This window comes from Pseudoliparis swirei, chromosome 15, assembly GCF_029220125.1.
Source record: "Pseudoliparis swirei isolate HS2019 ecotype Mariana Trench chromosome 15, NWPU_hadal_v1, whole genome shotgun sequence".
Classification (NCBI taxonomy): Eukaryota; Metazoa; Chordata; class Actinopteri; order Perciformes; family Liparidae; genus Pseudoliparis; species Pseudoliparis swirei.
The window spans coordinates 6,993,275-7,017,250 of NC_079402.1; the positions used below are offsets into that span (position 1 = coordinate 6,993,275).

Sequence of the window (23,976 nt, forward strand, 5' to 3'; positions counted from 1 at the left end):
TTGACTTGAAACAGCTGCAGTTTTAAGGTCTTCGTCTAAATTTTTAAAATTAAATAAAGGCCATTTATGCATTAATATAATTGCTCATGCTATTGCTAATGCAGGTATTTCTTTACCTATATGTAACCTAAAAATAGCAACAGACACTGGTAATGGTACTCCTGGTTTCCAGGGATGGGGTGCAGTGTCCTGCACGTTTTTGGAGTTGATATGAAACAATTAATTGAATTGAATTGATCTTGCAGTTTTTATTTTCGTAATTCTTTTATTTTGTATTTGAGCGGGCGGTTGTGTTAGTTCGTGTGGCTTCAGTGGTGTTCTCTCTTTCCATGAAGCTGTCAGAATGGCTTCCTTGGAACCAGACAGCGGGTTAAACCGCAACTGATAAACCCCGCTGGTTAGAGCTGATAAACTATCTCAGAACAGAGGGACACACACGCGCGCACACAATTCTCTGAAGTGGGTGTGACCGGCACGAGCGGGGGCGTGGTTATCTTGAATGCAGTCAAACGTTGACGTGACGCCATACAAAGACAACTGTTCTGCATCTAGAAAACCAGTGCGCTAGCTTCAGACCGGAAATGTAGCGAAGTGGTCTCCACAAGAAAAGCATGAAATCGTTCGTATTTCCAAAACAATATGTATGAAAAATACATATTTTTAAATGATTAATACAATAACTACGTTCAAGCTATGGCATTGACTATACTTGCATTCTCGCAATATCAAGAATAGCATTTTATATAATATTTGAGTACTATAAAGTATGTTGTTTATGCTTAAACAATGATTTAATGCTCAATTTTCAGAATGCATTTTCATATTAAAATGTTTTTTTCCCCTGTACATTTTTATTAGAGCTTTTTCAATTGTCTCACTTCATTTGGATAGACATATCATTTGAGTTTCAAGCTTTTCTCAATTAAAACAGACCACAGATTAAAAAACGAGTCTATTTAAAACAGTAATAAGATGACAATAGAAATGATAAATAGGAAATAAAATAATCCCTGGAATGACAACAAATCAAAGTGTTAAAAACGTAATTCACCGTAAAACGTTTCACCGTCCCAGGTGGAGGGTTATATTTTGAATTTAGAAACCGGAAGTGAAGTTGGCCATCGTTGACCAACTTGACAGAGTCCGAACAGCCACCCGGCGGTAGCTGAAGGAATCTGGCTGACACGTCGGTGTGACCAGCGAGTCACTCAGTAAAAAAACACACTCGTGGAGGAGGCCGCAGAGAGCACAAATATCCAGCCTTCACCACAGCGGGAACAGAGACTTCGTCGGCAGGGAAAACAGGACGTTATCATGATGGCAGTCCTGGGCAGCGCCGGTCGCTTGATCCAACGTGAGTGTGACTGAGCTATCCTAGCCAGGACAGAGCTGCGCACGGATACCTTCAAGTTTCACGATGTAGCTGAGCATGTAGTGTCACGGAGCAGACTGCCCCAGCGCCGTTTTGATCCAGTTTGAGTGCAGTTTTGAGTGACAGAGCGACGGTGCGCGGTCTAACGGAGTGTAAACTCAGCAACACGCTGACATTGGCATCAACATTTCGTAATGTGACGTTAAGCCATGGAGGATGGTGGAAGTACAACTTCCGGCAGGAACTTTCACAACACCAACCTTGCCGTAATGTTACTTTTCAATTATTTGTATTGTTTACTCTTTAATCGCCGGCATCTATTTGTTCTTGCTTGGAAGGGTTGCTTGTTGTATTCCTCTTTCATGTTTGCCGTTTAGTCCAGTCGAATACCTAATATTTGCTGAGACGTGACAGTACATGCGTTTTTATTTTGTAGACAAATAGCGCTGTTCCGCAGATACCCGGAAAGCAAAGCCCAACATTACTGTGGCTTTCAATTGAATGTTAACGTTACATCATGGACTTATTCCGTACTGGTGCTGCTTTTGGTATAAGTTGCGAACAATGCACGTGGTTATTAACGGCCCGCGAGAAGGAACTAAACATTTGCACGAAGTTACACAATTCCAGCATTTTGAACTTGCATAATCGCAGTGGGCCTCCTGGCGGGGCTTTCTGGGTACTGCAGCCCAGGTTATGAAAGTGAAGCTGGCCGTAAATACGGTGTCAGTATGTTTACTTACATCAATCAGCACATATTAGGTTTAGTGTCCTAATGTATTTTGGTTTGGTGCTAATTGGTAAAGTTAAGGTCACTCAGTCTGAAAATGTGGAACACGCCTTTTCCTTTTTTAAGCATTTATTTTTGCGAACTCCTGCTTGCCGGGGACATTATTCATCTGCATCATGTCTGAAGAATATCCCCTACCTTCCAAGATGCTAAATGCATCCGGACGAATTTTGGTGTGCGCACATGACCCATAGAACGTTTTTTAAGTTAATGAAATGGTTGCAGGTGCAGCCACTATAATGACTCATACTGTGTCCCAAAACCAGACTTACCACTAATTATAAGAAGGGCTCGAGGATGCAGTGCACGGGGAAAATGACAACAAAGAAATATAGTATATTAAAAAAGTCAATGTGCAATGTGCCTGTTAAAAGAGCTTTGAGTGTGCTGTTGGTGTACTCTGTTTTCATGTAAGTTGTGATGCATTTTCTTGACTGTCTTGTAACCTTAAGAATCTGTGAGGACATCTTTGTGTGCATGCCTAGTACCATTTACTCACCCAATAAATGAATGTGTGTGAGTGATGAACATGTTTTTCCTTCTTCCTGCTTTAGTTGCCAGGAGCAGTGTCGGTCTGGGTGTGAGGAGACACTCCACTGCCGCTGCTTTAGCCCAGACGTCCACTCCAGTAACACAGAACAACAGGTGACACACGCACAAGCACCCACACAAAACCACCGCCCGGCAACACACTGCTTAGCAGTTTTACACTAAGTGGTCTGCTGTCAACCATCTGCGATCAATTGTGCTGTCTGGCCGTTTGTTGAGCGTCTGTGGCTGACAGTTGTCCAGCCTCTGTGTCCTGTTATGGCTCCCAGTTGGTTGAAGGTGCCTGGTGTGATGTGTCCCAGGCTACAATAATAGATTTGTCACAGATTCAGCGAGGATCACTGGTTTAAGCCAATTGGTTAGATATTATAGAAGACAGAAATTAACAAAAAGAGAAGAAGAAAAGTAAAGCAAGATAGTGCTCATCCTCATTAAACATTGTTTTTATTGCAATACAGACAGGTGACTTCTGTCGCTTTTTGCCAGCAGTATGAAGGCACCTTTTGCTTTCAGTCAAGGTCTTGTTGCACAATCCTTCCTGTCTGGCTCTTATCTGTGCTCTGAAGATGACAGCAAAACCATAATCATGAATGAGATAGCAGGTTCTTCAGGGCCATTCGGGTTCATTCTCTCATAAAGTGTATTAAAGCAGTGGTTCTCAACCTTTTTTCAGTGATGTACCCTCTGTGAAATACTTTTTTCAGCCAAGTACCCCCTAACCAGCGCAAATAATCTTTGGTAAGAAAAAAGTAGTAATACACAGCACTGTGCCATCAGTGTCGGATTTATTAAACTGTCAACAATGAACATTGCATTAAACTGAATGCTTTAGCATTTACATTTTAATGAGAAACTTGTGCTTGTGCTTCACTGAGGATCTTTGTCAGTCTTGGTGGCAGCGAGGCCACTGCTGTGATGAAGCTCTTCTCCAGGCACAGTCCGTTTCTTTGCTTTGTTTTGATCACAGTCATTGCAGAGAAGGAGGCCTCACATAAATGTGGAGGCAAAGGGCAGCAGCTGCTCCAAAGCTTTCTGTCCCAGGTCAGGGTGCTCCTGCTTCACACACACCCACAACTGTGTGAGTGTGGATGTGGCAAACTTCATCTGGAGGCCACGGTCACATGACAGCAGGAGTTTTTCCTGATAAGTGACAGGTAGCTTGCTTCTGTTTGCTTCAGACAAGAGAAATGGGTTTCTCACCCAATCCAGCTGTACAGATTTATCCTCCATGTCAGGAAAGTAGGAATGAAAATCTTTAATCACGTTGGTCAAATGTCCCACTATGACCGACTTGACTGGAGCTCTGTCCACATCCTCACGAGAGAGAAAAGCAGGTGAAATCTCCCTCTGCAGAGGACCTTCTCCACAGCTCTGCTTTCTTCAGGAAGCCACCCACCTTGTCATGTTTAAAATGCTGGTCTCCTTGCCCTGCAGAGACACATTCAGTTCGTTCAGTTTGCTGAATATATCTGCCAGATAGCACAGATTTGCAAGCCGGTCTGTATCCTGGAACAAGGTGGCATGGGGAGACCTGTGCTCGATCAGAAAGGTGTGTACTTCAGATCCTAATTAGAAAAAACAGCCGGTTGAGTATTCTCCCTGGAGAGAGCCAGCGTCCTTCTGTGTGCAGCAGCAGTGTGTTCAGCTCCCATGTTTTCACAGAGGCGGCGAAACAGGCGTGCATTGCGTGGCCTTGACTTTATGAAGTTGATCACTTTGACGCTGTCGTTCAAAACGTCATGTAACACAGGGCTCATTTTCTTGCACGCCAACGCTTCCCTGTGTGACACAGTGAGTCCACTTCATGTCGGGGTTTTCTTTTTTACTGCGCGCTATGAGTCCTCTTGCGCTGCCCGTCATTGAGGCCGCTGCGTCCGTGCAGGGGGGGGGGGGGGGGGTGCTCGTGAGAGTGTGCTCACTGCTCACCTGTGTGCGGGCATCACGGCAGAGAGATGCGACCCGAGAAGTGTTAACGGGGGGTGCTGAGCGATTAAATATATATATTGTTCTATTTTGTGGTGCCCCCTCAGGACTTGGTGCCCTGCGCGTAGTGCGCGTTATGGGAGTGGCGGCGCTGCGTGGACGTAAATCCCATTAAAACATAGTCGTCTGAAAACTGACGGGATTTTGCCGGCTCTGGTTTGGCCTTCTTTGGCATTTGTCCCTCCGTGTTTTCAGCAGCATTGCTGCTACGCTTCAACCACGACTTCATGATTTGAGTTTATAAGCCGGCAGTGATAGACGGGTCATGACCGTTAGCGTGTGCCACGTTGGGTCAAACCATCCTGATATGGGGGAGACTGGGTTTTTAGGATAATTAAATTAAATTGCCTACTTAATATACAATTCAGTTTATGAACTTACACTTGTGTTTTATTGAATATTTATTAAATAACTATTTTTAAAGGATTTTTGAATGGATGCTAATTTTAAATAGATTTAAAAAAAAATCTCACGTACCCCCTGGAGTGCCTTCACGTACCCCCAGGGGTACGCGGACCCCCATTTGAGAACCACTGTATTAAAGAATGTAGGTGCAGATTACAGCACTCATCAGAATTTGGCGACAAGCTAATATTAACAGGTGGCACTGAAGTTGGCTTCCCAAGCGCACATAAGAACCTTACAGTAGCTGCTGTGCAAATGGCTGATTGAGCTGAGGTTTTACAAGGTGATAGAACAAGCGAACACTCGCTACTTGAGCTAACTTTAATTGGCTTAGCATTAGACACAACTAGGGAAAATTAGCGACATAAGTTGACATTAGTATATGGACACCCACCATGTGGGGCTAGTGGCATAATTAGGGAATCAATATTACATAATTTTGATCAAATATCATCATGCTGCACATTCAATTAAACAACAGGACCTGGACTACGAGAATAAGTCAGCCACTTCAAACGCAACTAAAACAGCAAGAAAAATTATTATAAAAATATAATAACCATAATTCGCCAGCAGTGAGTTTATTTGCATGTTCCCAGACATAGCTGTACTACAACGTAGCTAATGTTGTTCCGCTTCACTTTGTCAAACAATACAGAGAGAATGTTCACATATTGCGCTATATTATTGAGAAGTTTAAACCTTTCAACTGCATAATTTCAAAAAGATAATCATCCTAAAAGTGCTTTTTTAAAGGCAAAATTAAACTTTAAAAGGTCTGCTGTGTGCCATCTTCATTTACTCTTTAACCAGTAACATCGACTGATATTTACACATCTAAACACAACATCACATGTGTGGCCTTTATTTTAACACCACACGTATTCAAATACCTCTTGTGGTTGCAGAGTATTTTTTGTTTGTGCATGCAACTTTCATGCAGGGGCCTAACACTACATTGGTCTTTAAAAGGTTTTAATAAATTGACAGAACATGCAAACATATGCTACTTGAGCTAATGTTAATTTAATGGACTGACACAAGCTAACATTAGCTGCTTTTTGCCAACATCAGCTTCAATCACAAGCTGCACTACAAACCAATGTTAGCTGCTTGAGATCAAGTTATTTTACCGTACGCAATGAGCAAATGGCTGCTTGAGCTAAGGTGTATTTTACATGATGACACAACAAGCGAACATTGGCTACATGAGCTTACACTAATTGTATAGACTTACATGACAAGCTATTATTGGCTTCTAGACTAAATGTACTCAGTGTACACATACACATGTGCACGTTCATTTCACGAGCTGCCCGACAAGCAAACATTAGCGACTGGCATTGTTATGTTATTCATAATAAACATTGGTCTCCTGGAGTTCTGTGTTTGTGTAATGTTATACATATAATTTTTCATTTTCTTGTTTAACCCTATATATATATATATAAATTTTTTTTTAAAGAGGTTTGTTGTTTAGCTTCTATGTCTCCTTAACTTATCTAACTTGTTATTTTAGTCTTTTCTGCTTTTCTTTACTTTTATGCTTAATTGCTTTAGCTAACGTTGATGTCACTTACATCTGGGGTTTTCAGTAGTTCCACATTTCCCAAAAAGTATTTAAGTTAAGTTTATAACACAGACCGTGGTATTAATTATCAATAAACTATATATTTGTACAAATAAATATATTGCTGATTGTGTTTTATCTTGGCATGATGGCATTGGCAAACAATAGTTTAAAATTATCTGGGCACCAAGACAAAGAAAGAACATTCTATATATTGTGAGATTTCATTGTTGAAAGATATTTATTAACCTTAATTTATAATCAATTGGATACATTTTCCTTTATTGAATCCAAAGCATTGTTAAATATGAAAAATTTATTATGAATCCCTTGTGCCTGCAGGAAACCTAAAACGGGCATTTTGATGCTAAACATGGGAGGGCCTGAGAAACTAGAAGACGTGCACGACTTCTTGCTGCGGTTGTTCCTTGACACAGACCTGATGAAACTCCCCGTACAGAGGTATGTAGCCGTGGACACACACATACACACACACACACACACCAAAGCGCCCTCCAGGCTCCTCCTCCTCTCAGACAAACCTAGAGAAATATGTATTGGATAATTAATTAACGAGGGCAGGAAGTCGTCATAGCAACTGATGAGCTGAAAGTGGCCGTACTGGGTCATTTTAGCAACTAACAAGTCTTTCTGTATTTTCCGATCTCAGGATATGGCTTCCATGGTGGAAAGCAGTCATTCGTCAGTTTTGTAATTTTTCCTTCATTTGACCAAATTACTTTTAAAAATCAGTTATTTGACCATTTTGCGACACAGTTGATGTCTTTCAGACATTGACGGCTGCATGTCTTTGCCAGTTTCATGGTAAAACAATATCAAGTTATCAGTAGTTGGTCAATAAACAAGTATAACATTTATTACCTTCGCATTGAAAATTCGGAAGGTTATGTTTTGATCGCCGTGTATTTATTTATTTGTATGCTTGTTATTCGCATAACAAAAGTTTTAAACCGAATCGCATGAAATTTGGTGGGATGATTGGTTATTATCCGGGGACCATTTGATTAGATTTTGGGATCAATCGGGTCAAAGGTCATGGAAAGGTCAAACTCTTCTTTTTACCATAGCACGGTCAATTTTTATCCAATTGGCATGCAACTAATGCCAAAATGTTCATAATTCAATGCCCAATCTTGTGATATGCGAAGGTATGCGCTCTACCGAGTGCCCATTCTAGTTTAGTGTGTGTTTGTTGGGGAATACAAACCCTGGCCAGGGACTTGCATACGCTGTTTTTAAGCTAAAAATAACATCGCTAATCAGTCTGGAAAGCACAACCTCTATTAACCATAGGTTGTATACACACACACACAAACACACTCACAGACACACATTATGAGCAGTTCAACAATGCGTTTTCTCTTGCTAAAAATGTCGCTTTTATACTTGTTGACAACGTTAGCTTCAAATACAAATACTGTTCATTTCACAAGCTGCACTACAAACCAACATTACCTGCTTGAGCTCAAGTTATTTTACCGAACACAACGTGCAAATGGCTGCTTGTACATCAATAGAGGCAGTACTGTACTGTTAGACTACGAGTTTTGGCATCACAATCTGTCCTCTGATCTGCAGTAAGCTCGGCCCGTTCATCGCCATGCGTCGCACGCCAAAGATCCAGGAGCAGTACAGCAAGATCGGAGGAGGCTCGCCCATCAAATACTGGACCTCCATGCAGGGGGAGGGCATGGTGAAGCTGCTGGATGAGATGAGTCCCGAGACGGGTGAGACAGTCCCAGATCTCTGTTTAGTGTAGGTGCTAATCATCAGAGGGGATGTATCGTCGTGCGAACGGCGCTTTAAAAATTCCCTGCAAAAAAAACAGAGCTGTTGTGTTTCCTGCTGGTGGTCTCACTTGTTGGAAGCTGTTTGGGTGTGAGGAGTAGATAGGGACAAAGTGAGGGCGTGTCACTTCACACGCCTGCACACACCTCACTGATAACCACCCAAACTGCGGTCTAGAAACTGATCACAACTAGTAACAACTATTAACTTCCCATTATTTATTTCTTGACTGTAGTTAATTGATTATTTCAGTTAAACTGCAAACACTAGATTTTGTGCTTTTAGTTTTTTCCGTAGCCAATCTTATTCAAATAGTAACAAGTCTAATTCACCTGGTTGCCAGTTGCTGACTGACGGTCTGGTCTCTCTGTCCAGCTCCTCACAAGTTCTACATCGGTTTCCGGTACGTTCAGCCGCTGACGGAGGAGGCCATCGAGGAGATGGAGAAGGATGGAGTGGAGCGAGCCGTGGCCTTCACTCAGTACCCTCAGTACAGCTGCTCCACCACAGGTGACAGTCACACACAACAAATCCAATAGCACAACATTTTCGACCAATTGCACAATGAGAGTTTTCATAAACAACAATAAGTATTGTCGATATAACTAAGTGGGTAAAGGCAATTAATAAAACATATTAAGAAGTCCTGCTACATTCAGAAAATTAAATTGTTTAACTGTCAGGCAGCCTTAAAGGGTACCTGTAGTGAAAGCGAATATGTAGCCAGATCAAAAGATAATGTGTTTCTAAAGGTTATTCATGCACTGACGGTCCAGTATTCAATAACAATACGTAGTTTAGGCTGTTCAAAGTCCTCAACTCCGACATGCGACATTGCACTGGAGCTTGAATATGTCGCGGGTGGTGTGACGTCAAATCGTTGAGAGATCGACAGCCAGCCACAGCGGATGTGTTCAGATACCAATATAAACAACGTCGAGCGCTCGCAAACAAATGCTGAGAGATTGATAATATGGACGATGAAAGATTGTCTGATTCAGCAACTGGATACTTGTTTGAACCTTTAAAAGCAGACTATCCCCATTTAGTGAATTGTGACAGCGATGATGGCGATGATTCTGATGAAGTTGATGCCGAAGGACCGCCGGTCCAGATGCTTCACCGTGCGGACCGTGCACGCAAGTCGGCGGACGTTTGGTGCAGTTGTGGGAAATGTGTGCCACAAAAAACAGACATAGAGTGCATTTGTTGTAAAGAGCACGAACTTATGTCCGATGATATAGTGCCATTAGACCTCATCTGCTTCACACAAAAGAGTGAGCTTGATAGCTACATCGCGCATAAGCCAGCGCTGGAGATGTCTTTCATTGATGCAATGTTCGGCCGACATGTTCGGGGGCCTGCACCCGAGGGAGAACTGTCAAATCGGTAAGTTTGCCAGTTGTTTCATGTAGGCTAATTTGCGATCACCAGAGTTGGTGTGATTATTACTAATATTCTGAATATATTCACCTTTATTCTCCCATAAGCGAGAGGCCTAACATTTGCCTGCATACTCCGGATTGGCTGAATTCCTTTCAACGACTCAACGTCATAGTTAGCTTTGACATGAGTAAATAACTAGCAAAATGGCTGCGCCCTGAAGCGTTCACGGACTCGGAATGTTGACAAAGAAATGTAAATCCTCGGGCTATGCGTGACTTGTTGACAATAGCGGCGGGGTAAATATGATTTATTTGATGCGCCGAATGGATGTAGCACGTTGTTGTTTTGCACTACAGGTACCCTTTAAATACCAGGGAAGGACAACACCTATGCAAAATTACAATATTAAGTTATCCAAAGTCTAAGACTATATCTAGTGTCATATCACAATCTCTTTATATTATCGATATATTGCCCAGCCCTAGCCGGCGGTATGAAACAATTATTTATTTTTTTAACTCAAACGGCAGGACAAAATAGGTTTCTTTCTTATGTGATTTTCTTTTAGCCTTCATTTTCTGTGGTTACAAATACGTGACTATACGTTTCCATTTTGAAAGTGCGGCGGCCAATGAGGAAACACCAGTGCTCTACCTACTCAGTCTGTGACAGGTGTTCATGTTCAACAGGCCCCGCTTTGCCAAAAACAGCATCAGAGGAATGGGCACAAAAAAGTTATTGATCATTTAAGGGAGGTTTTACTGTGCACATCAATCTTGCATTACCTCTATAAAGATGCATATAGTTTGCATGATTTACCTATTTTGGCACCATTGAGAACAATATTTCAGTCTAGTGTGTATTCATTTGCTTCTCTTCTCCCTCTGATCGTTGGTGGATAAAGAAACTCAGACGATGCTTCTTCATTTTCAACAGCTTGTCTTGTCTGCGCAGATTCATTCCCTCTCCAGCTCTGGTTTGTGCCTACGAGCAAGGCACCTCATTCCAAACCCTCTCTCTTAAAGTGAGGACTGCTTGTTGCCTAACGGAACATGCTTCTAATATTAGTGTGTTTTTTTGTTTGTGGAAACAGGCAGCAGTCTGAATGCCATCTACCGTTACTACAGCAATAGAGGCGACAGGCCAAAAATGCGCTGGAGTGTCATTGACCGTTGGCCCACACACCCTCTGCTGGTGGAGGTTAGACACACACACACACACACACACACCTCTCTCAGAGACAAACCTAGAAATATATTTTGGATAATTGCCGAGGGGGAAAAAGTGGTTACAGCAACAAATGAGCTAAAAGTGGCCGTGCTGGGTCATCATAGCAACTAACAAGTCTGTCTGTATTTTTAGATCTTGGCATATGGCTTCGTGGTGGGAAGCAGTCATTATTTAGAAACTCAAATTAATTTGAGGAAAATTACTGTAGTTTCAGTATTTCAATAAAACAGAAAATAAAAAAAGTACATTAAGTACAACAAATATTGTGTGTGTGTGCAGTGTTTTGCAGATCACGTCCGTAACGAGCTGCTGAAGTTTCCAGAAGAGAAGAGGGACGATGTTGTCATTCTCTTCTCGGCACACTCAATCCCCATGGCTGTAAGTACCATGAAGTACTAGTATATTTGTACAAGTAGTGTCGGCACTAATAATCACAAGCCTGCATGACTCATGACTTCGGGAGTGTTTTGTCCTGGATTCACGGGCTTTCCGGCTCTGGGAGACATAGTGTGGACAGTTCTTGGACTGAACTCTAATTCAAGTCAAGTAAAATTTACAGCCTGATGCCACACATTTTTCAAACTTGCCTCCAGGGGTTTTACAATCTATAGAGCATACAACTCTGTCTGTCCTTGGACCCTCCTTGGGAAAAGTCTCCCCTCAAAAACAAACTTTAAAAGGGCGAAAAAGAGGATCCTCTGGAAAAGAAACCAAGGAGCAATCCCTCCTCCCTCACTGGACGGATGGATGTGTAATAGATGTTCCACGTAGAGATCAACCAACGGGATACGATTACAGTATCGCCTAGTGTTTACCAAATGTTAATTTCTTAGGACACCCAGAAAATGACGAACCGTTGCATCCCAATTCATGACAGAAGTTCCTATACATCGTGAGCGAATTTGTCAATAAATAAACGTATCAATAGGCAGAATAATTGGAACATTCAGGCTCCAATCCTGCCCCCGTGGCCCTAAAGGTACGTTCACACCAAAAGCGACACGATTTGTCGCGTCGTCCAAAACGTTGCGACGCTCCGCTAGGGGTGGGGCTTATCTCCGTGTCTCGTCTCCATAATGACTGTTATCATTTCCTTCATCCACCACGGAAGAACTAACCACTAGTTCTGCTTTCTACTTGTTGTGGACATCCCACACACGTTGGAACATCTAACGCCCTCGTGTTTGGGTTCATGACATCACCCGTAGGCTCACACAGCTCGGTCACTTTCACCGATGAAGTTAACTGTTGCGTCTGAAAGACTTCCGCTTCCAGCACTACGAGAGCGGAACATCTAAACGCGTGTTGTGTTCATAACATTATAATATATACTATATGTTATTGTGTTTATTACATTATTATCCTTCTTGTTTGATTCAACAGCGGCGGGACATCGATGACGCGCGGAGCAACTCAAGAGCTGATTGGCCCGAGTTGCGAAATTATCACCTCAAAGTTGAAATATTTCAACTTGGGGAGAAAATTGCACCGCTCAAAACGTGGCGCTGTAAATGCGTCGCCCACATTGCTTCGCCCGAAACACCCGAAACGCGCCGCCTGGAAAAATGTTAGCCACGCGCGTCTGTACGTTCACTTTTCATGGGATTCGGTCGCGCGAAAAAATCGCGTCGCTTTTGGTGTGAACGCACCGTAACTCGTGATCTTTGGGAGTTTTTCCTGATCCGATGTGAGGTCCTGGCATAGGGATGTTGTGTACAGATTGTGAAGCCCTCTGAGGCACATTTGTGATTTTGGGTTATACAAAATCTACTGCATTGAATTGAACTGCAGATATAAATGTTAAAGCAGCAGTGTGTAGGATTTCGGTGAGGGTTTTTTAGCTGAAATGGAATATAGTATTTGTGTCTTTGGGTAGAACCACTTGAAACGAGGAATCGTTGTGTTCTCTAGGAATGAGCCGTTTATATCTACACAGGAAGTCTGATTCCAGAGAGAGCCTTTTGCCTCCTGTTCTGCCGAGTGAAGCTTAAAACTTGCAGTCTCTCAACTGACCACCCTGGGGCTATTCCTCTGGTTGCAAAAAGACGTCTGATTCAGTGACGTGAGGTTTATGGTTGGTGAGGCACTGACTCCTTTAGTGTCAGATGTACAAATATATAAACCCAAAAGGGTAGCTTATTCAATTGGCTACTGGTTATTTCATGTCTCATCAGCATTCTTCACACAACACACACGCGCACACATGCACACGGTACATATTACAGATACATAAACGTAAGAAAAAGTTTGAAGCAAACCTTTTAGCTCCGGCGTTGGTCTACCTGTGTTAATCACGTCCACTTTTGACTGAAAGTCCAGTTTTGAGACATTTTTATGCTTAGATATATAATCCTCTTCCATGTTGGCAGTCTGACGTAGCAAAATACAAAAACAAACGGACTTGACTCGCCTGGCGCCTCAGCGTAGAAGAAGCAGCAACAAGTACCCGTTGGCTCAGGAGCGCCCCCTTCAGTGAGGCAGAGTATTACCTGCCTCACCCGGCGCATTTTCACTGCGGTTTTATTTCCCATCAGCAAAACTAAATTTACTTACAAACATTAAACTGTAATGGTTAAAGACCTTAGCCAGACTGTGGAAAATTAGGGCAAATAAACATATCTGCAAACATTATATTGGCGACATGCAGAGATACGGCAACCCGCACGGGCCAATTGCATGTCTCAACCCAGCTTGTGATGGATTGCGCAATCAGAGGTGAGGCTCGACTCGTCGCTGCCTCAACTCTCGTTTCATCCTGTATTTGAACAGGAAATAGGCAAATTCAGCGATTTTGACTATAAAATGTTTGAAATTTGTCCACCTGTCATGAGTAAAAAAAGTTATAATAAAAAAATAAATAGTGATAACATCAAATTTATATTAATATTTGCCTCACCTGCCTTCCCTGACCGCACGTCCCTGGTCTGATTGTATGGGAGTCTATGAGAAAATGACTCTACTTCTCTCTTCATTTATCCCCTCGGTAAACATTATGCTATGGTCTAAATCTCTAGTTTTAATACAGCATGATGTTTATTTAGTTTAAATGATGGTCCTTTTAGAGTGAAATAGACCATAAATCAGGGTATGATTTAGAGTGGGGCTTAACCCTTGTGTTGCCTTAGGGTCATTTTGACCCGAATCAATATTATACCCTCCCCCCGCCGTTGGGTCATTTTGACCCGATTCAATGTTTCACCCTCCTGTTACCTTTATATTTACTAACATATTTTACCCTTTGGGTTCAATTTGACGCCAGCAATTATAACCTCCAGAAAATTATTAGAATTAATATTGTTTTCCAAGTTTAAGTGTGAGGCACTTTATGTTTGTTTGTTGACTACCGAAAGAACACCGACATTAAACATTGAATGGGGTCAAATTAATCCTAAGGCGGGGGGAGGGTGTAATATTGATTCGGGTCAAAATGACCCTAAGGCAACACAAGGGTTAAGGTGATTGACAAGTCGCTATCACTATCGGAGATGTATACCGCTTCTCTACATCACTCCTCCACATTCCAAATATGGTAACTTACGTTCATTGGTTGCTTAAAACCAACATGGCAACGGCTGCAATCCAAACCAAAAAGTGACGTCACGAGGGCTTCGTCCACCTCTTGTATGAAGATTTACACTGACGCTGCTGTGTTCCGTGTGCAGGTTGTAAACCGAGGCGACCCGTATCCTCAGGAAGTGGGGGCCACCGTTCAGAGAGTCATGGATCGACTGGGACACTGTAACCCTTACAGACTAGTGTGGCAGTCCAGGGTGAGCACACACACACACACATACACATACACATATATACACACACACACAGGACCTATAGACTTGTGTGCAGCCAGTCCAGATCAAAGCTAACGTCGAGATTCTTTACAGTGGTGTTGGATGCCAGGGCAATGCCGTCTACAGAAACCACATCACCAGATAATTGATCTCTGAGGTGCTCAGGGCCGATTAAAATTACTTCGGTTTTGTCTGAGTTTAACATCAAGAAGTTGCAGGTCATCCATGATTTTATGTCTTTAAGACATGCTTGAATTTTAGTGAGCTGGTTGATCTCCTCTGGTTTTATCGATAGATATAGTTGAGTATCATCTGCATAACAATGAAAGTTTATGGAATGTTTCCTGATAATATTGCCCAAAGAAAGCATGTATAAGGTAAATAAAATTGGTCCAAGCACAGAACCTTGTGGAACTCCGTGACTAATGTTGGTGGTTATCAAGGCTTCATCGTTTACAAATACAAACTTAGATCGATCTGATAAAAAGAATTTAAACCAACTTAGTGCGGTGCCTGAAATGCCAATCGACTGATCCAGTCTCTGTAAAAGGATGTCATGGTCAATAGTGTCAAACGCAGCACTAAGGTCTAACAGGATAAGTACAGAGATGAGTCCTTTATCTGATGCAATTAGGAGGTAATTTTCACCAGTGTTGTCTCGGTGCTGTGGTGTTTTCTACAGCACCGAGACAGCCAACAGTCTACACTGCTACTTCATTCTATGAATTGGGTACTAATAAAACACTTGCCAGTTCTGACTGGTACTTAAATGTTATTATCTGTTTTGTTTCCAAGTACCGCACCGGTAGTAGAAACAGGTAATGAACACAATGAGGATATATCATCAGTTGGTGATTCACAAATGAGGGACATATATAATCATATTATATCCATTATCTTCACCAGCTAGTGTAAACAGTACAGTGGCTTTTTTTACAGCGTTTTCTCTGGAAACAGCTACCTGCTGTGGCTGATAATGATACAATGAGAGCGCTGAGAGAAAACCAGAACAGTAAAGTCGCAGCCCGACATCTAAACAATGAGCTCACTTAAAGCTGATGATTATCTGTATGTTCGTCAGAACGAGCTGCATCTTTCACTTTATCACATTCACATTGTTGATTCAAAAATATTGACTGATTCTTCCTGTGCTTCTAAAGTAAATTTGAGCACCAGGAACCTGGAACAAGTGGCTGTTGCATTGGTACCTGATTCTTTCAACAAAATGACACTATAAACTGACGGATCCAACATCACCTGACATTTTACCTTTTTTAAGTGAATTCTCCAGGTGTCAGACATCAGGTGTTAAAAAGGATTTTGCAGCTTGTGATTATTAATATTCACAAACACTGATGCTGCACATCGCTGCTAGTGAGCAGAGACCGTAACATGTGTGTATAACCATGTAACTACAACTTTGTCAGGCTGAGGACCTGGAGTGGAGTTCAGTGCTTCTATCACAGGATGTTTCTTTGCTTGGAAAGCCACAAGATGGAGCCACTCGTCCATCTGATACTACCAGCTGCTTTAGAGCAGGAACCCTCCAAGCTCTTAGTCCTCAGGTCACTGTGTATAAAGGAGGATTGGGATGTGTTGCTGGCTACCTGTTCAGCACAAAAATAAACCAGACATTATGTTTAAAGACTCCGGACGTAACACCGGATGCATAAGTGTGCCATTACGGCATCTTTGAATTAACTTTTAAGACTAACATTTTCCTCGTTAAAATAACAAGAGACTTCCAGCGACAATATTTTATGTAGCAGTGATGAGACATTGAGGTGTGACTTCTTCTAAATCACACCTCTCCAGCATGACTTTTAACACCTGTAGTTGGGTACAAAAGCCAGTTCAAGAAGAACCGCGTGATGTAAACTTCATCATATGTACGCGAAGGCTCTGTTGAGTTGCATATCGCCATTTTGCAGTGGTAGCGGAGCAATCTAATGCCCATGTGTGGTAGAGGCAGCGAATACTAACGGTAATATTCCGTGTGTCAACAGCTTCAATCATGGAGAATAACTTTGTTGACGTGCATACGTGTTTGCATAAATAGGTTCTCTACACATCCTTATAAATTATGTTTTTGTTTCTGAGTTTTTTCTGATCCGATGTGAGGTCCTGGGACAGGGATGTCGTATGTGTACAGATTGTAAAGCCCTCTGAGGCAAATGTGTTAGTTTAAAGATTGCAACATGCGCAGGTGACGTGATCACCAGATGTTTATATTAGTAGTTTAGCTTTTTTAAATCAAGCTAAAATCTTATAGCTGCCATTATAAAATCGTGTTAAACCTCAGCAGTAGTCTTGGTTCGGCTGTTTCGACCGCGCCAGGGTTCCATCTGCAGTTTCTACGCCAGCCTAAACGAACTGTACTAACTGTAAAAATGGACACAAGTTTTTCTCCTCGCTGCTGAAGGGCATCATATCTTGGACAGTACAAACACACTGATGATTTAGCAATATTCTTCGAGCCTCCCTTGTAGCGTAGTTGAAAGTTTGTCCTAAAGGTGGCAGTAGAGGAGAGGCCATGCGTTTGTTAAGAATTGAGAGAAAAAACACTGTCTGGGGACCACGGACAGTTGAAATGTAGTCTAAGAGGTTGGAAACCGATGGACGAACTGTTGCATTATGATGATGACGCAAAAAGTGTAACCTGCAATCCTCTACCCCACTGGGACTGAGCTGTTGTCTCGTGTTTGGTCATTCAGGTGGGGCCCCTGCAGTGGCTCGGCCCCCAGACGGGCGACGTGATCAAAGGCCTGTGTGAGCGAGGGAAGAAGAACATCCTGCTGGTGCCCATCGCCTTCACCTCCGACCACATAGAGACTTTACATGAGCTGGACATCGAGTATGGACAGGTGCTGGGGGAGGAGGTAAGGAAGAGCAGATGCTCAACGATTAGCAAGATGGTTGCATGTGTGTGTGTGTGTGTGTGTGTGTGAGTGTAAAGGCACCAATGAAGTGACCTCCACTCAATGTGACAGGTGGCACAAAAACACCCACACTAGTTTGTACCAATATACTTGTTTATAACTATGACATTATTCATAATGAATTTCCGAGCCATTAAGGCTCGGAAATTCATTGGGCCAAAATGTCCTCACTTTTTGAAAATACTGTCCAAACATGTTCTCAGTTTGCAAACATGTCCCCACTATTCACAAGTCCTCGCTGTCCACACGTGAGAGTAGCTTCCCTCAAAATGAAACCTGCTGCTGAAAATAATGAATACACTCCAAAGACACTTATTCTGTTTCTTGAAGTCCCCGATTAATAAAAAAATTATCTTTTATATTGATAATGACTTTTGTTCTTTTCCCAATGCGGATTTAAAATAAGTCTTTTTTTTTGTTTACACCTGTTTGAGTTAATTCATATTTTAGTTTACACCTGTTGGAGTTAATTCATATGAACAGCCTTTCCGTCTTTCCGTTTTTTCTTCAGTGTGGGGTGGAGAACATCAGACGAGCGGAGTCGTTGAACGGGAACCCTCTCTTTATGGAGGTACGCTACACACACAGACACACATACACACTCGGCTCCTTCATCATGTCGCCGAAAATTATATGGGCCAACGCACAAAGTAGGTAACTATCCAATCATTTAACTGGATGTATATAGAATTTTAAATGAAGTAGCAGATTTAAGTGTATTAAATGTGAGCACATCTGTATTTAACAAACAATAACAGACTTTCAGCTCGCGAGGAGAATCCAGACATGCAATGTTAAGAAAGTTAGGATAAAGGGGGAGATGATTAAAATGCAAAGAAAGAAAAGCAAATACTGACAAATAAATAAAGGATTCAAATAAAAAAAGACTATACAAAGGCAGGAAGGGCTCTGGTAATAAAAAAAAGGAGTCAGAGGCAGAAGGTTCAGCGAAGGAGATGGTTAATAAATGGCTTCCTTCTTTCTTTTCTCTCTCTCCTCTCCCTCTTCTCTTTTCTTACATCCATCCCTCCTTTCCCTGTCCAACCTCCCTTCCTCCCTTCACCCTCAACCCCGCAACCTTTCTCACAACATTCAACTCCTCCAGTTGCGGGCGTGTGCATGCAGGGTTTATTAAAGGAAGAGGCCAGATCAATGGGAACCTTTAGAGCTGACTACAGTAGAACTGAACCGCCCGGCTGGCTGACTGGTCAAACCTGCTGCGCTCAGAGACCCCTCGCCAAGTCGCTGAGTGTGTTTCTGTGTGTGTGTGTGGGAGAGAGAGAGCGAGAGAGAGCGAGAGAGATAGAAAGAGTGTATTAATCAATATCTAGAGGATGATTAGTTGGTAGTTACTAAAGGATGGTTTCCTTCATGTGGTTTTAGTTTCTCAGTGAGCTGTTTCAGTCTGCTGCCGTCTGCTAGCTGCAGACAGCTGGGAAATAAAGCAAAATACATTCATCACAATTTTAAAACTGCAGTGTCAATGGTTTACCAACAGCTTACTAACTAATTTTTTTAAATTTAAACTTCCCATTAAATTCTCTCCGATTCTTCTTTTGGCTTGAAGATAACGCATGTTAAAAATAAAAAAAATACATCAAGTATATGCACATAGAATGAAGATAAATTTAAATCGAATAATAGCCACGACCAGCACAAACAAGTGAATGTCATGTCTAATAAAGATCAGGATAAAAACAATGAGAGGTGGTTCAATTAGCTGCACTTAAATAATAATGCACATTTCCACAGTCATACTAATTCCAACAGGTCAACAACAGTCATGTCATACTCTTAGTTTCGGAATACTTCAACATAAGTGGGAAAAACACTTCTTACATTTCTCGTTGAGACACATTGGATGAGAAGGGTCATACCACTCTGAGGTTTTAAGGTAAATGTAAAGCCACAACCAGCAGCTGGTTAGCTTAGCGTAGAGACATGAAACGGCTAGCCTGGCTCTGTCAGCACATTTGAAAGCTCACTAATTAATCCCTTTTTTGTTTGATCCCTTTTCCAGTTTAATGCTAAGCTAAACAAGAAAGAAAGCTATGTGTATATTTACCAGAATGCCAGAGTAGTCCTTTTAACACAAGTGCTGTTTTTATCCACTACTTATTTCCAGTTGCTTCACACTGAGCAGTTTCTCTGAACACGGTTACATTTCTGTAAATGAAACTCGACACATGCAGATATTTCAAAATAGCAGCCTGCTGGTAAACCGAAGGATCGGGCTCCTTGAGCAACTGAAAGGCTTTTACAGGGGAACTGTACAGGTTTCTTGTTGACAGACTAAACTACTAAAAATACATAGTGTCTATCCTTAAGGTCTAACAAAAGTGGTTAAAGCAGTCTTATTTCCTGCTTTGTGCTGCCTCATTACTGTGCCTGCCAAAGATCAGTTGATAATGAATGTGTATCCAGAAAACTGAAGTCGATGCTAAAATGTCTCAAGCCTGAATTTTCTCTAATGGCCATCAGGGGCGACTCGTGTACCTCCGCATTCCAAATATGATAACTTCTGTTTGCTGATTGCAAAAAAAAAGAAAGAAAAGATGGCGACAGCCAAAAGACCTAACTCAAGGCTTCAAAACGGCAATCCACAAACCAACGTGTAACGTCACAGTAACGAAAGTACAGTATATGTGCATATAACGTCACCCTCTCGCGAGTGCATGAGAAAAACTAAAAAGGGACCCACTTCATAGAACTGGTTGATTGCTGGCTTAAACCGGTTTGATGACTGGCTTTACACCAACGCAACAATCCACTCATCGAAGAACAACATCAATCGGTCAAAAAATCATCAGGGTACTTTTAATTGTCAACGCATGCGTGCAGGAAGTGTTATTTACTGCATGTTTAGATTGGAGAACATTCTGAAAAGTAGAAGGGACTGTATAAAACGAGTGAATAAAAGCAGTATGTGGTCATCAGGGAATGAACTGATCCCTTTGTCTGACAACACAACCACTGAGCTAAAGAAGAGAGAAATGCATTATGATCTCTGTCTCAATACTAACTATGCCATTTGTCCTCTCCAGGCTCTGGCAGACCTGGTCCAGTCCCACCTGAAGTCCAACGAGCCCTGTTCTCGTCAGCTGACCCTCCGCTGCCCGCTGTGCACCAACCCCACATGTGGAGAGACCAAGGCCTTCTTCGCCAGCCAGATACTCTCATAGAAACAAACACACACACTCAGGTGCCCTTCATGCAGCAAAGCTACCTGAGAAGAAACTTAAGGCCTTCTCTGATAAACAGATGACTCTCTCTCTCTCTCTCACACACACACACTCTCTCTCTCTCTCTCCAGCTGGAGGGTCAGTTAGTTAGAAAACGGGACAAAATGGTTTTTGTGAAAGCTTGGGAGTTTAACCACAGCAAGTACTTTTTTTTAAAAGGAAAAATTCCCCTTGCCTTCTCTTCCGCCACTTGACATCATTGCCCCCCACCCCCTGCCTGCCATCTTCGCAATGTGATTGGAGGAGGATGTTGGTGCTCAAAACGCTGCTGCCTGATAAGTGGATACCCCTGCGCTTTGGAGAAAGGTAACAAATTAAAATCGCTGTCTTGAAAGATAGCTACTTTAGGAATTCAAGAAAGTTTTCTTTAAGGTTTATAAATAAGGATTAGTTATTTGGTTAATCCTGCATCTATTCTATGACAGTAAAACTGTGCAGTTGTAGTCCATCTACGATAACTAAATTAATCAAATTTATAAAGTGGCAATAAATATTGTGTGGGATACTGTGAGATGGTTTACAAGCTAGCAGAACACATTTTTCTTAACAAATCAAAAGCATGTTCATGTTATTGTTTTACTTTTTCTTTTTCCATATACAAGATGTAAGAGCAGGAAACAATGTCACTGAAGACAAAGAGTAGAATAGCATAAAATGACAATGCCGCTGGAATTGTCATTAAATAGCAAGATGCAGTATGTGTTAAATTTCAAGATTATAATTTTAACGTAGTTTGACTCTGACTTGGATCGGCCTAAACCCTCAATGCAGGCTTTTTTAATCCACTCACACTTCCCTGATTGCACTAAATGTGAGAAACTAATCGAATTAGTTGATTGGTGCTACAGCTAAAAAGTTGGATCCCATCCGCTGTCCCATTCGGGGATAGGACTCCCTAATGAAGTGTGCACTATTTATGGGTAACTTGAGTTTTGACCTCTGGCCCTTTCTCCCTTTACTGTTTTCGTCGTCCTATGCGATGATAATGTGCCTTTAACACTGGCTATTTAGAAACACTGGATTTTATTTTCTTCTTTTTTTCGTGAGCTTAACCAAGACGCTGACGGGGGAAAAAACATCTCGAAATCTGAATTGACATATTCCTGCTGTGAATTTAGCCATCGGCTGCTTGTATTTTTGCTAAAGAGTTAGCAGCGCCCTGGTTCCCTCAACAGAAAGCCAGTGAGATTTTTCCACGGGCTTTTGAATTATTGAGAAAAATTAGCTTTTACTTTTGCAGGAGCTTGTCTCACTCAGATCTGCCTTTTTTTCCAGTCAGTACAGACAGCGTACATTGGTGCTTTCAGATGAGATTGCTGTTGCAACTAATATTCGCACTCAATACAAATATTGTTACTTTGTGCTTTTAATGCTCTTCCACAAGTTTGAAAGGAGATGATTTTGTTTTTGAAGAATGCTTTACCCGAAGTTCTCTGTTTTAGGTATCTGCATGCACAGCTGAAGGTATTCTTATGGTGGCATTAGCATAGCTTAGCTCAATTACTGGATGTGAGTGGGTTCTAGTGGGAGCTCTGTGTAAAGAAGCATTTGTCCCTTTTTTTGTGTAGAGATGCTACCTGATCCAACCGACATTAGGTTAAGCTAAGCTAACCTCGTTGTGATATGATACCGTGGGACTAAGGAAAAATTATTCTAAAGCTCAAGGGATGGCAAAATGTTCACCTCAGGGCACGAACACGCTAATGTCTGTGAAGGCCGGGTTTTCCCTCCCGACATGTCTTCTTATTTATTTTTTAATTATCCTCTGTTTTGACAAATCTGTGTGCATTTAGCAGGGTTCATGTTTTTTACACATAATAAAGACACTGACAGATTTTTTGCAGCTTTGGTATACTCTATTGTTTTTTCATTATTTCTTTTTGTCTTTTTGATTGTGTTCCAGACCAAACAAATCATCTTGTCTCTGCTGCTATAACACGTTTTCTATATGTATATTTGAGACGCATGGTATTAGCAGTGCGTTACACATAATGAGTCTTCTTTAAAAATACAAATAAATAAAAAGATGTGTTTTTGAGTGTTAGTTGAGCCCCTATTGACCACATCAAAGTCAGGATAAACTGCTGCAAATCTCATCTTCAATGACTTTTCCCTGAAGTTCCACCATTTGGAAACCAGTTGTTCACACAGTTGAAAAAGCTCAGTGTCATGGGGGGGGGGGGGGGGAATCTAGGACGACCCCTTATGAAGGCTCTCCTGAAGGTTTCTTCCCCTTTTTTCCTTGTGAAAGTTTTTTTTCTATTTCTTGGGAGCTTTTCCTGATCCGATGTGAGGTCCTGGGACCCGTATGTCGTATGTGTACATATTGTAAAGCCCTTTGAGGCAAATTTGTTGCTTGTGTTATTGGGATATACTAAATAAACTGAATTATCACTCGATAGTATAGCGTGTGAACAGGATCAGCTTGGTATCCCTTCATGCTACAGCATCCAGTTAACACCCTAGCTGTTACCGCTCGACCCTACACCAGGACTGGTCCCATGGTTGCCACTTTTATATCCATATTACCTTCAGCCACCCTGTATGTATGTATGTACTGTTATTTAAAATTGTTTCCAGGGACAATTTATGGACTGTATAATACAAAGTCAACAAACACAAATTGTGAATGTGACCCTTGACCTTTGGTCAAGCACCAACTTTCAGAAGACGATCTTCAGTGACGAGTTCACAAGAGACTGTTTAATGGCAGAACATATTTGAGTGAATGCCTGGACAACATTAATTTTGTAGGATAGTGTGACAAGTTGGAAAATATGCACTCTTATATGCACAGCAAGTTAAAGAAAAAGGTAATTTCCTGTTCCATCCTCTGATATGATATAAGAGATTGTTTATGATTAACATTTAGATAAGAGTTTAAAAGACTAATGACGCTAGTAGATTCCATGC

The 23,976-nt window shown here is 41.7% G+C and overlaps 1 protein-coding gene across 3 annotated transcripts; it reads left to right on the forward strand.

Annotated features, from left to right (window-relative positions):
* The first annotated feature begins 925 nt into the window (after positions 1–925).
* On the forward strand, positions 926–23,483 carry fech (ferrochelatase). Of its 3 annotated transcripts, XR_008833868.1 has the most exons (12): positions 926–1,354; positions 2,717–2,807; positions 7,012–7,131; positions 8,269–8,417; positions 8,854–8,988; positions 10,958–11,064; positions 11,374–11,472; positions 14,757–14,864; positions 17,597–17,761; positions 18,333–18,392; positions 18,927–19,070; positions 20,866–20,956. XR_008833868.1 is itself a non-coding variant. In XM_056432129.1 (11 exons), exons 1-11 carry the CDS (start codon positions 1,315–1,317, stop codon positions 21,001–21,003), a joined length of 1,212 nt encoding a protein of 403 aa, XP_056288104.1. In that variant the 5' UTR covers positions 939–1,314; the 3' UTR covers positions 21,004–23,483. The 3 variants fall into 3 exon arrangements, 2 of the variants coding, with proteins under 2 accessions (XP_056288104.1, XP_056288105.1); XM_056432129.1 differs by lacking the exon at positions 18,927–19,070 and having other exon boundaries at positions 939–1,354; positions 20,866–23,483; XM_056432130.1 differs by lacking the exons at positions 926–1,354; positions 18,927–19,070 and adding an exon at positions 1,486–1,638 and having other exon boundaries at positions 20,866–23,483.
* The last annotated feature ends 493 nt before the right edge of the window (positions 23,484–23,976 follow it).

Excerpts from the sequence above, each read along its gene's own strand:
- fech (XM_056432129.1), top strand. The coding sequence starts at position 1,315 with ATGATGGCAGTCCTGGGCAGCGCCGGTCGCTTGATCCAAC. Across the intron at positions 1,355-2,716 it reads CGCCGGTCGCTTGATCCAAC|TTGCCAGGAGCAGTGTCGGT; the intron begins GTGAGTGTGACT and ends TTCCTGCTTTAG. Across the intron at positions 11,065-11,373 it reads CACACCCTCTGCTGGTGGAG|TGTTTTGCAGATCACGTCCG; the intron begins GTTAGACACACA and ends GTGTGTGTGCAG.